At 55.6% G+C, this 12,143-nt stretch overlaps 2 protein-coding genes across 2 annotated transcripts; one reads left to right on the top strand and one right to left on the bottom strand.

Moving 5' to 3' along the window:
* Nucleotides 1-156: 156 nt before the first annotated feature.
* On the top strand, nt 157-2,396 carry PTRH1 (peptidyl-tRNA hydrolase 1 homolog). Its single transcript, XM_040631935.1, has 5 exons — nt 157-703; nt 1,056-1,275; nt 1,540-1,639; nt 1,818-1,863; nt 1,962-2,396. The coding sequence occupies exons 1-5, from the start codon at nt 608-610 to the stop codon at nt 2,166-2,168; spliced, it is 669 nt and encodes a 222-aa protein (XP_040487869.1). The 5' UTR covers nt 157-607; the 3' UTR covers nt 2,169-2,396.
* On the bottom strand, nt 2,321-9,425 carry CFAP157 (cilia and flagella associated protein 157). Its single transcript, XM_040631937.1, has 9 exons — nt 8,238-9,425; nt 6,083-6,354; nt 5,218-5,371; nt 4,519-4,786; nt 3,990-4,120; nt 3,601-3,751; nt 3,064-3,230; nt 2,710-2,896; nt 2,321-2,410 (listed from the first exon to the last, which is right to left on the bottom strand). The coding sequence occupies exons 1-9, from the start codon at nt 8,408-8,410 to the stop codon at nt 2,339-2,341; spliced, it is 1,575 nt and encodes a 524-aa protein (XP_040487871.1). The 5' UTR covers nt 8,411-9,425; the 3' UTR covers nt 2,321-2,338.
* Between the last annotated feature and the right edge of the window lie 2,718 nt (nt 9,426-12,143).

The following is a 12,143-nucleotide window of genomic DNA, read 5'->3' as shown; positions in this document are numbered from 1 at the left end:
CCAGGGACTTCCTGAATCGCACAACTTATCCTGCCTCTCCTGTACTTTTTAAAAACCTTTCCTGCGAACTCAGCCTCGGCCTCTTCTCTCCTGACCCTCTCCCGCACCTCTCTGGAGTTTGTCATGAATTCCCTTCCGGGAGGACCTCTGCAGGCCCGCTGCCGAAGTTGCCAGGAGCCATCTCCAAGACGCCCATAGGCTCCGCCCCCTCAGGCCACGCCTCCGGGATCCAAGGGTTGTTAAGAGCCGGAAGGAGGTTAGCAAATTTATCAGCCGGGGAGGCTGAGGCTACGTCAGGCAGAGGACTTGCCAGGTTTCCGCAGCGAGGCAGGGCCACAGCAGGGGCCAGAACAAGGCTCCCTCCTCCCAGCCCGGAGGTCATACAAGGGCTCCGCGAGTTCACAACAAACCCCACAGAAACACCGTGAGGAGGCACCGCGGAACGCGCTGAGGCCCCACAGAACACCACCGCCCCGCCACTTCCGCTCCTTAAAGCACGCCGGCCCGTAGCCCGCCCGGGATTGGACGCTGGGGACAGCTGGCCACCGCGATTGGTCGACGGCTGAGAACGTCAAGGGGCGGGGCCGAGGACGTGAATAGGCATATCATGCCGCGGCTCGGCAGCCTGAGAGCGACGCTGTGGCTGAGGCGCGCCATGAGCCTGGGGGTTTTGGAACCCCGGCCGCCGGGGAAGCGGTGGCTTGTGAGTGGAGTGGGGGGCGGCGGCGTAGGGGCTCCCGGGCCCTAACTAGCTTCTGTTCTGACATTGTCTCCAGACAACATTCCCCAGATTCCTTGTCTCGGTTTTCTCATCTAGAAAATGGGTCCAGTATTCTGACGGGCCCTAAACTTCTGGGAACTCTGCTCTGACCGCTCAGCTCGCGGGGCCCTCAGCCTTCTGGAGTCTCCGGGGTTTCTGGGCCCCCTTCTTCGCGCCCCTTTCCCACTCTACCCTGCCGTCCGTTTTCCTTTCTCTGGCTTGGATCCTAGGGGGCGCTGTGAGGTAGAGGGTGGCGAGAAATGTCGGGCCTCAGTTTCCCTGGTGCCGCCCGCAGGTGGCCGGCCTGGGGAACCCTGGACTGCCCGGCACGCGGCACAGCGTGGGCTTGGCGGTGCTGGGGCAGCTGGCGCAGCGGCTGGGTGTGGCGGACGGCTGGGCGCGCGACCGGCGCTGCGCCGCCGACCTCGCCCTGGCCTCGCTCGGGGATGCCCAGCTGGTCCTGCTTCGGCCGCGGCGCCTCATGAACAACAACGGGCGCAGCGTGGCCCGGGCGGGTGAGTTGAGGGCACCCGAGGAGGCGGGCCGGGAGGGCGCAGGGGCGAGAGGGGGGGTTCTGGGCGGCGGCAGATCTGTTCACCTCCAGGTGCCTGTTGAGCTCCAATTGCTGCGTATGGCCTTGGGTACTTGGAGGAATCTCAGGTTCTTTATATGTGAAATGGGGTTAATTGCGGTCCCTCCTCATGAGAGCTGTGAATCGGGACAACCTCCCCCCCCCGGGCTGATGGGCAGTAACCAGGGCCACTGTTGTCTGTGCCCAGCGGAGCTGTTTGGGCTTACTGCTGAGGAGGTCTACCTGGTGCACGATGAACTGGACAAGCCCCTGGGGAAACTGGCTCTGAAGCTTGGGGGAAGCTCCAGGTGAGGCCCTGAGCAGGTCAGGGTGGGCCAGGGAGGAGCCTCCCAGTTGGAGTGGGGTATGAATGCCGATCCCAGTCTCGGCAGGGAATAGGGGTGTTCTGACCCCAGCCGGGGCTGGGAGGGGTGAAGGGTGCCAATCTAGGGAAGCACTAATTGGCCCTTCCGTATCCCTTTGAAGGGGCCACAACGGAGTCCGTTCCTGCATTACCTGTCTCAACTCCAGTGTGAGTCTGCCCCCCTGTCCTGCACTGGGTCTGGTGGGCCAGCATGGGGCCCCCGACACTCCTTATCAAAGCTCTCTGGGTCCCTCTGATCCCCACAGGCAATGCCGAGGCTGCGGGTGGGCATTGGGCGCCCGACACACCCTGACACGGTGCAGGCCCACGTACTGGGCTATTTCTCCGCCGCTGAAAAGGAGCTGCTGCCTCCATTGCTGGAGCGAGCTACCGACCTGCTCCTGGACCACATCCGTGAGCGAAGCCAGGGCCCCCCATCAGGCTTTGTCATCACTGGACACGTGCCTGCCTGACCACCATGCCCACACACCTAGCCATGTTCACAGAGGTGCCACGCCAACTTGTGGTATCTGCTTTTTATAGAACTCTTCTCTGGACTGCCCCAGGCTGCCTGTGGATTAAAGAGGGGACTGTGGCCACAGTGGTCCACTTCTGGAATGGGGATTGGTCTTCTCTCTGTGTCTTACTTGGAAAGTAGAGAAACTTCAGGAAGACTAAACTTTTTGAATCTTTTTGGAGAACCAGAGGTGTGGATCTGTAAGATTAAAGATGCGGCTTGAAGCTGAGGCCTCCTGGATAGGGGGTGTCCCGGGGTATCCCACCCTTCCCCTGCCAGTGGAGGAAGGGCCAACAGGGTCCAGCAAGCCCCCTTCCCAGGCGACGTGTGGGCATGCCTTAGCACACTGAGGCCTTGCCACACTTTTCTGTGGGGAAAATGTGGGCTTAGAGAGCTGGGCACAGCCCCCAGGCCATACAGCTGCAGCGTGGCAGAGCTATGATCTGTACCTCAGCTGGCTGCTGTCTTGCCGTCCCTGGGGCCCTTGGCACTCTCACCTCAGGGCAGCTGTGTGCCTGGAGGGTTCCCACACGGGTGGTGTGTGAGAGCAGCCTGAGGTCCTCAGGGTTGGGTGGGATGTGGGCCCGTCGAGGTACCACGCCCAGGTCCCCCGGCTGGTAGGGTGTGATGCTGGATAGCTGCTGGGGCAGAGACCCCATCTTGGGTGGCTGGGTGCTGGGCTGGCTGTGGAGAAGAGACTGGCCTCACCACCTCTATTTCATAGTTGAGGAGGCTGAGGTTCAGAGAGGCCTTGGGGAGCCAGGTTTCTGGTGGCCTGGGGTCAGCCAAGAAGAGCCCCTGGCCAAGTCCCACAGCTGCTGCCTCTGAAGTCATACAGAAGTCATACTCACCTCTCCTTGCGTGGGCCATGGGGCTGGCTCTCTCGCCGGGGCCACACCGCCGGCTGGGGACTTAGGAGCGTGGCCGTGCTGAGCATGGTCAGCAGCTGCTGCAGCATCTCCTTGAGCTGTAGCTGGAACACAACATCAAAGTCGCCGTCCTCCTCATCGGGTTGCATCTGCCGGTGAGAGTGGGCCATGGGGATTAGGCCCGGAGTGGCCCCAACACCCACCTCTGGGAAACTCCAACCCCGGTGCCTGTTTTCTCCAAGTGTGCCCTGGCTATGGTGGGATACCCATTCTCCAAATGTGAAGCCTGAAGCACAAGGCCTTCCAGGGCCTCAGCGAGGGACTCAAGCAACTTTGAGACCTTCAGGGGATCTTTGGAGTGCAGGATCAGGAAAGGACAGACTTGCCAGGAGTCTCTCTAGGGGAAAGGTACGGCCTCTGGCCCTGGCCTGGCCCTCTCCCGGTATCCCCATTATCTCCAAGCAGTGTTTGACATTGGCCCACTCCCCCCGCCCCTGACTTTTACCCACTTCCTGTCACCTGTAGAATGTCCTGTAGGAAGACGGTGGCTTGGGCCAGGGCGGTCTCCAGACTTGCCCGAACCTTCTGCTCTTTGGTCAGCTCCTGCTGTTGCCGTTGTGCCTTAGCTTGCTGCCTCTCCAGCTGCAAGTTCAGCTGGTCTCTCTGACTCCTGCACCCAGGACCGGGACGAGTCAGCCCCCTCCCCGTGCTAGGCCGTTTCTCTCTAACCCACAGGGGCCCTCATCCAGCCCCAGGCCTTAGCCTGCTAGACAGACAAAGCCTCAAGACCCCCTCGAGAAAGGGGAAGCCACTGGCGTGTGTCATGGCATGTGGCCTAAAAGGGATGGGCTCAAGACCCCCACCCCCCCTGCTTGCCCCCACTGCTCACCCCTCTCTCTGGGCCACACCTCAGAGCCTGGTTGTCCTGCTGCAGCTGCCCAAGGCTCTGCTCCAGTTGGCTCAGCTGGAGGCGCAGCTGCTCGGTCTCCACTGTGCCCCGCTGATGCTCGAGGCACTTCTCGGTCAGCATGAGGATGATCTGCGGGTGCAGGCAGGTGGCCATGCCCTGGGCCTACTGCAGGCCCTCTGCCAGCCACGCTCCCCCACCTCAACCAGAGCTCACCCCGTTGTACAGAGAAGCCAGCCAAGGTCCTGGGGACCCAGCACCGTGTCTGGTCAGAGCCCCCGGATGCCCAGGGGTGGGTTCCACTTCAATGAGTTATGGGGCTTTAGACCAAATAAAGAAAAGCCAGAGGTGCACCCAGCACCCAGGAGACCCCACAGAGGACCCCGTCCCCTCACTGCTGCCTCCCTCATGACTGGGCGCCAGCCTGGGGTCCAACCCTGCCAGGCTGTGTTTGCCCTGAAGCAGCACCCCTAGGGTTCCCTCCTGCTTTATGTGCCAAATGCCCTGTGATGAGGGCCTGGCAGGCACACCTTATGGTGGCCTCTGCTATGCCTGGCCATGACCTTCTGGGTGTTTTCCAGCAGATCCAGCTGTTTGCACAGCTTGTCCTGGGTGCCCTTGAGCTGCTCATTCTCCTGCAGCAGCTGCATGCCTTGCCGGGATATCTTGGACAGCTGCAGGGTGACCGTGTTGTTCTCTATGATGGCCCGCTTCGTCGTGTCCCACATCTGGTTAGTGGCCACCTTGCGGAACTCGGTGGCTACCAGGTTCACACGCTGGATGATCTCTTTCCTCAGTCTAGTCAGTATGGGTGGGAAGGAGGGGGCATCAGGCAGAGTTGGCACAGGCACTGCCCTCCCATGTGGGGTTCCCCAGAGTGCTCAGGGCCACCACTATGCTCTATTTCCCAGGATGAGCAGGTCTTCAGGCAGGAGGATTTTCATGGTAGACCCTTTGTACCTCTGGCATTTTGACCCATATTAATGTATTATTTTTACCTATTGAGTAAATATAATTTAAGTCACCAAAAGTGGCAAAAGGAAGTCCAAAGATTCTCTAATGCCAGGGTAAGGATTAGAGCTGGGCGCTTATCTGTTTTCTCCTACTCTTTACAAATCACCAGCCAGGCTGGGGAGTTCTTGAGCTAGTGCAATCCCCCCAATTAGAAGCTGAGGCTGTCGGAGTCCTGAGGACGGAACTGTGCTTCGCCCCAGCACCCAGCTGCCCACCTGTCCTTGTCCAGCACGGACTTCTTCTCTAGGTTGTACACGTAATCCTTGTATTCACTCTCCTGCTTCCGTAGCTGGTCCTCCAGCGACGCGAACTTGTCTGTGAGCTCCTCCTTCTGCAGCCGGAACTCTTCCAGAGCTGCCAGCTTCCCCCCTGCCCCACCGCAGGGCACAGGCCTGGTGAGGGGCCACTTTGGGAGGGCAGGGCCCCCGCAGGGCAGCAATGGCCTTGAGCGATCCTCCTCCCTCCCCACTTCCTCCATGTCCTCTTGCCCTCCCTATGCTTCCTAATCCAGTAGGGCCAGACCCCTGGCCCTACAACATGTCATGCCCAGTCCTGCCCACGTTCATAGTCTTCATCTGGAATGCCCCCTCTTCCCTGCCACTAATGTTATGAAGCCTCATTCAGTTTCCACCTCAGAAAAGCCTCCCTTGACTTCTGTTTTCTGGAAAATGACATTGACAGCAGCCACTGAACTTGAACACCTTCTCTGGGCCAGGCTCTAATGCTGTCCTTAATCCTCAAAACAATGCTTGCCAGCTAGGTGACCTTGGGCAAGACAATTCAACTTCTTGAGGTGCTTCCTCACCTACAAACTGGGTGATAGTATTTCCTTCCCTGGGCGGTGACTGGGACGATTAGAGAAGATAATGCGTGGGAAGAAGACGCACATAGCTGCTGTTACTCAGGGTAGACCTATTATACCCATTTCCCAGATGAGAAAACTGAAGGTCAAAGAGAAGTGCTTGCCCAAGGCCACAAAGTCAGTGGCAGAGCTGGGATTAGAGCCCCAAGAGCAAGAGCACTGGGTTTCCTCCCCCATGGTGTGTGCCCCCAGACTCGCCTGCCAGTACTCCCCCTCACCAAGGATGATGTTCTCCGTAGTGAGCTGGTCCTTGGTCTCCTGGAACTCATGGCGCACCTGGGCTAGCTGTGCCTCAAAGGCATCTTTCTCCATCTCCTTGGCCAGCTGCAGGCTTTGGAGCTGCTCATTGAGGTCAGTGATCTCATCCACGCGCTGGTTGAGTGTGCGCTTGAGGAAGGCCACGATCTCCTTCTTGTTGTTGGCCAGCTGCTCAAACTCCTGGCGGAACAGCTTCTCCTGAACAGCCAGCTCGTCCCACTTGCGCTGGTACCTGGGGCGGGGGTGGGGCAGAGATCCAGGGAAGTGGGCAAGCCAGGCTTCCACGCAGCGAGGCCCGTTCCCCTGGACCTCCCATAGAGGGGCATTTGAGGTTCCTCACGTGGAAATCCAGCCTCATCTCCCACTGTGCCCCCTGATCTGCACTCATGACCACAGCTAACACCTGTGCTCAGCGCTTTACATCCATTACATCACCAGAATGTAAGCTCCATCAGGCCAGAGCCTTTGGTATATTCACAGCTATGTCCCCAACACCTAGGATAGTGTCTGGTATATACTAGGCACTCGGTGTGTATATGTTGAATCCATGAGGAAGTGGGTACTATGATAATTATACCCATTTTACAGATGAGGAAATGTAGGCTCAGAGGGATGAAGAAATTCCTAGTAAGTGGCGAAATCAGAATTTGAACCTCAGTCAGTCCGTCTGACCCTAAAGTCGAGGCTCTTAACCACAGTGTTTACTGCTGCAGTTGGCCAGCTCTGCACCCCCACCACCAACACGTTCATGCTCTGCAATCCCAAACCTTTGAACATGTCTTCCTTGCCTTTGTTCACTGAGTGAACCCTGGTGAGCCTCCTCAGTGGAGCCTTCTTGGACCCGAGCCACATTTGTGACCCTCTTTTTGGTCCCCTCCTGTCAGTGGGTCCTTGTTCCAATGGGCAGTCAAGACCTGATGTCATATCTATCTTCAGTTGGCAGACCCTGACCACCTCCACCTCTGTATTCTTGGGGCCTGACAGAGGGGCTCTGCAAACAGTAAGCACCTAATAACTGTCCCAAATGCATTATCCCCAAATACATTTCATCTGGTGTCTCAGCTTGAGAGAAACTTGGGAATTTTTAACAGTATCATATAATTGATTTACTGGTGTTTCCAGTGGAATAATTTGTAGAAGTTCTTTGGAAAGATGTTTTAGTTCATTATTTACTCAACCAACATCTTTTGAAGGGCTACTGCATACAGAGCATTGGGCAGTACAGAGCTGAATGACCTGCTTTCGGAGTGAGGAAGCAGCTTGGTGTAGGGAGGTCAGAAGGGCCAGGGCTCCAATCCTAGCACCTCCTCCTGGGAGTGACTTCCTTCCCTGAGTCTCAGTCCCTCCACCTGTACAATGGGGATGATGTCAGGACCTCTCGTGGGACTGTTTCAAGGATGAAGTGAGCACCAGCACAGGACCCACCTGGTGCATATGAAGGACTCAACATTAGCTGTGAGTATCTGCAACGTCATCTGGGGAAGAACTGCCTAATGGTCACTAAAGGGGTTTGTCTTTTAAGGGTCACCCTGAGACTAGGCTGGTGCATCGTAAGTGGGAGGAAACTAGTTTTAAAATAAGAAAAATGGGCAAGTTAGAGACCCCTCCCACACACACTACCATCTCACACTACCATCTATGCCACACAGTTACAGGGAGACAACCCTCCTCATTTACTTGGGCCCAGAGTGAAAAAACACCTGAGAATCAGTACAGGCACTCTGGGAGTGGGAGGGGTGGTGGAAGAAAGGACATAGGATCCACCCCCCTGCCGGGGGCTGCCATTTTCAATTCATCCCACTGATTGAACTCTGTCCTTTTATAAAGCACATAATCCCACGGGGCAGGAGTGAGGCAGGGGGAGGGGTACTTGCCTGAGGCAGGGTTGCCAGTTAGCATTAGGACCCCAGGAATCTGGGAGCCGAGATAGGGTGGGGTCAAATTGTGAAGCTTCTCAATGTTACTTATGAGAAAGCAGGCTGGGGGTGGGGGTGGGGTCTAGACATCACATGGGAAGCCAAACACAGGCCTAGGACCCCCTGAGTGAGCCTGCTCTTTCGTCAGCTGTAAGCAGGGCTTCTGACCCAGCAGACCAGCCTCCCTGACCCCACCCACCGGGCCAGCCTGTCCTCCAGGTCTCTGATCTGGATGTGGTAGAATTCTCGGTTCTCCTCGCTTAAAGCCGTTTCCATGGGCTTGTTGGCCATGTTGGGATCCTTCTTGCCACCTTTCTTCTTCTTGACCTCGGGCTCCTTGGCCCCCTTGGTTGCCTTCTTTTTGGGAGCCATGGCGGTGGCAACCACTACTCCAGGGCCCCTTTAAGAAGCCAGATGGTTGCTAAGGAAGGTAGTCCCATACATAGCAACAAACTGAGGGAGTGAGGCAGAGCTTAAAGGGACCCTGCCCTCTTCCTGGCAAGGCTGGGCTCTAGCAACTGGCCTTCCCCTCCAAGGCCAAGCACCACAGAGGCCCTGGGCCGGGGTGTCCCAGGCCATGGCATCTCAAAGATCGGGATGCCAGGCTCTTGGGGCACTTTTTTGGGCTCTGGGGAGACCTCACCTTCCCCCAGGTGGAAATGTTACAATGGGTGAGCCCTAGAAACCACCACCTTGCCAATCAGAGAGGGGGGACCTTCCCAGAGTCCCGAGAACCAAAAGAAGCTAGTGCCCAGGTCAATGAACCTCTCCCTTGACCCCTCTGAGACCAGCTTGTTAATTCTTTGATGATATAGCTACATAGCAAATCATTTTCTCACTTCATCCGAAGCATGGTGGGGAGGCAGTATGCTAAGAGATGCCCTGTATCAAGGCTCCTAAGCTGGAGTCCCAGGACGTCCCTGTCCAGAGACTGGATCCGTTTTCCACAAGGCTTAGTGGAAGTGTCCCATTTGCTGACCCAGACAAACAAAGGCTCACTGTAGGCTTTGACCTGGGATGGCAGCATCCTGGGGCAGGGGGATAGGTGGTCAGTGTCCTGCTGGCAGATGCCCTGGCTTGCAACTGTGAGCCCCACCTAGGCACCGGCCCCACCATGCTCCATCTCCCAGCCCTCATCTCCAGCCAGCTATGCCTGTATGCCTGCTGTCCACCCAGTGCTTATAAGAGCCCAGGCACTCCCTGGGATGGTGGCCAGGTGCTTTTCATCCCTGTTGTCCTAGGGCTCAGCACTTAGTAAGAGATCGCTGCAACTTTACTCTGAAAGTCTGATGGTTGGACAAGGGGAAAATCAGTATTACTTAAGCATTTGGGGCCAGTTTGAGTGGCTAGATCTTGTGATCTAGATCTTCCATTGGGCTGTTCCTGAGTTGTATCCTTTATAATAAAATAGCAAAGTGCTTTTCTGAGTTCTGTAAGTTGTTCTATGAATTATCAAACCTGAGGAGGGGGTCTTGGGAACTCTCGAATTTGTAGCCAGCTGGGCAGAAGTATGGGTAGCCTAGATATTCCACTGGTAGCTGGTAGATGAAGTGGGGGCAGTTTTATGGGACTGAGCCCTTGACCTGTGGGGTCTGCACTAAGTAGTGTTCAAAATGAACCACTGGACACCCAGTTGGTGTTGGAGACTCAGAGAGATAACATAGAAAAGTGCCATGCAATTGGTGTCAGAAGAAAACATATCTACTCTCCATCCTCAGTTCTGTGTTACAGACATTTAAGCTGGGGTGCACTGTTCTGAGCAGGTGTGGGCCAAGAAGAAGGGGGCTCCCTTACCCTCCAGCTCCAAGTCTGGGGCCACAGCTCCATCCTGGGAGGGCAGGCTGCTGGGCTTCCTCGTACGTCCAGTCCTATGTTGCAGAATCTCTGTTCCAATCAGGTACAGCAGAGAGGACTTCCCACGAAACAGGCCCACCGGCAAGATAGAAATTCGGTGGGAGGCAGCAGGCTGCGAATACTTGGACCTTGGGCCCCACCTCAGTTAGCTTGGGGGCGGGGGCATTCCACACCAGTGGGGGCAAGCTCAAAAGACCAGGGGCTGCCACCCCGTAGTGCTCACTTAAGGAGCGCTGTCACTCCGGGAAAAGTGGGTCTGGCTCCCAGCTTGGGGGCAGTGGTTTATGGGTTCTGCTCCGGGGAAAGCCAGGCTGTACGGACAAAGAGCTCCACTGTTCTACTGGAGGGAGCTCACTGTTTGGATCAGAGCTTCAAAAACTTCACGTGTAAGGGCGTTGTCAAAACCAATGGAGATCTTGGTAGAGAGCAATGAAGAGGACTGGCTTAAGCCAAGAACCATTGGTTGAGCTCCTGGTTCCCTGGGATTCTTCTGGATAGGCCAGGTCTGTCTGATCTAGGCTGGGCCCATCCTGTGCCTCTCAACCAGCTGGTCACTTGTGCGCCCGGTGTGGCTAGATGTTGGTGGGGGCAATGGAGGGACTGCCTCCTGTCACCAAGCAGACTGGCCCAGTTTGCATTTAATATGGCAGTTGGAGAGTCATAAGGGTATAAGAACAGGAGTGGTGAGACCTGCTGAGGTCTAGGCTTGGTGAGTACAAGCCCATTCCTGCCACATTTCAGTGGTCAAAGCAGGTCACAGGCAGCCCAGAGGAAAGGCGAGGACACGCAGAGCATGGTGGCCACTTTCACAATTGACCCCAATCTTGTTCTACTCTCTGCTTTCAGCTCTGGGAAGAGTTTCTTCAAGTTTCATTCCAGGACTTGGTGTAGTTTTAAAATATGGTTTAACAAAAGCATGATACCTTGGCTCTGGAGTGACAGGCCACTCAGATCCTGAAGATAAACCATTTGAACAAGCTCCTTGCTACCAGAGAAGTGGCTTACTCAGCGTTGTGAAGGGAGGTTTTCAGTCTTGTGTCCCTCACACTTGTGTGTGGAAATGTCGTCTCAGTGCCTCCTCCGGCATGCTGAAGAACCTCCAACACCCAGGGCTAGAACTCGACTGCGGTCACAAGGTCTGTTCCTTCCAGCTCTGTATGAAGATCGGGAGGCACTGCCAACTGGGGGCACAGGCGAGAAGCCGGGCATTCATGGAGCGGGGCTGTCCTCACCGCTCTCGGAAACAGGGCTCTTTCAACACTGGCCCCAGGGGCCCTTGGCTCACAAGGAAAGCATCAACCAACCAGAAAACCACTTCTGAGCATGGGAGTTTGTCTTAGCCCGTTTGGGCTGCTGTAACAAAATGGTAGATTGTGTGGCTTATAACAACAGAAATTTCTTTCTCACAGTTCTGGAGGCTGGAAGTCTGAGGTTGGGGCCAGCAGAGTCAGGCAAGGGCCCTCTTCCTGTTGCAGACTTACTGTTGTGTCCTCCCAAATTAGAAAGGGCTGGGAGCTCTGTGGGGTCTCTTTTATGAAGAGCAATAATCCCATTCATGAGGGCAGAGCCTCCAAAGGCCCAATCACCCTCCAAAGGCCGGACCTCACACCATTACCTTGAGCATTAGGTTTTCAGCATATGAGTTTTTTGGGGGGGACACAAACATTCAATCCATAGTGGATATCTTTATTTTAAATTGTGGTAAAATAGCATATAAAATTTACCATCTTAACCATTTTTTAAAAAGATTTTATTTGTCAGAGAGAGAGGAAGAGAGAACACAAGCAGGGGGAGCTATAGGCAGAGGGAGAGGGAGAAGCAGGCTCCCTGCTGAGCAAGGAGCCCGATGCAGGACTAGATCCCAGGACCCTCGGATCATGACTTGAGCAGAAGGCAGACACTTAACTGAGCCACCCAGGCGTCCCCCATCTGAACCATTTTAAGCGTATGGTAGCATTAGTATGTTCACATCGTTGCACAACCACCATCATCCATCTCCAGAACTCTTCTCGCCTTGTGAAACTGAAACTCTACCCATTAAACACCAAGGACCTACTCCCTTCTCCTGAATCCTTGGTGATCACCATTCTACTTTGTCTCTATGAATTGGACTACTCCAGGGGCCTCGTATAAGTGGAATCATACAGTATTTGTCATTGTGTGATGGGCTTATTTCACGTAGCATAATGTCCTTAAGGTTCATTCATGTTGTAGCAGGTGTCCACCTCTTTGGGGCTGAGTAATAGTCCAT

The sequence above is a fragment of the Ursus maritimus genome, unplaced genomic scaffold (assembly GCF_017311325.1).
Source record: "Ursus maritimus isolate PB19 unplaced genomic scaffold, ASM1731132v1 scaffold_17, whole genome shotgun sequence".
Classification (NCBI taxonomy): Eukaryota; Metazoa; Chordata; class Mammalia; order Carnivora; family Ursidae; genus Ursus; species Ursus maritimus.
The sequence above is the reverse complement of the archived record's forward strand: the minus strand, read 5'-3'. Positions and strand labels throughout refer to the sequence as shown.

Bases quoted from the DNA above. Each gene is read 5' to 3' on its own strand.
- PTRH1 (XM_040631935.1), top strand. From the start codon at position 608: ATGCCGCGGCTCGGCAGCCTGAGAGCGACGCTGTGGCTGAGGCGCGCC. The intron at 704-1,055 runs GTGAGTGGAGTG...TGCCGCCCGCAG, and splicing joins CGCCGGGGAAGCGGTGGCTT to GTGGCCGGCCTGGGGAACCC. The intron at 1,640-1,817 runs GTGAGGCCCTGA...ATCCCTTTGAAG, and splicing joins AAGCTTGGGGGAAGCTCCAG to GGGCCACAACGGAGTCCGTT.
- CFAP157 (XM_040631937.1), bottom strand. From the start codon at position 8,410: ATGGCTCCCAAAAAGAAGGCAACCAAGGGGGCCAAGGAGCCCGAGGTC. The intron at 4,121-4,518 runs GTGTGCCTGCCA...CTGCACCCGCAG, and splicing joins ATAGCAGAGGCCACCATAAG to ATCATCCTCATGCTGACCGA. The intron at 3,231-3,600 runs GTGACAGGAAGT...TCTCACCGGCAG, and splicing joins TCCTACAGGACATTCTACAG to ATGCAACCCGATGAGGAGGA.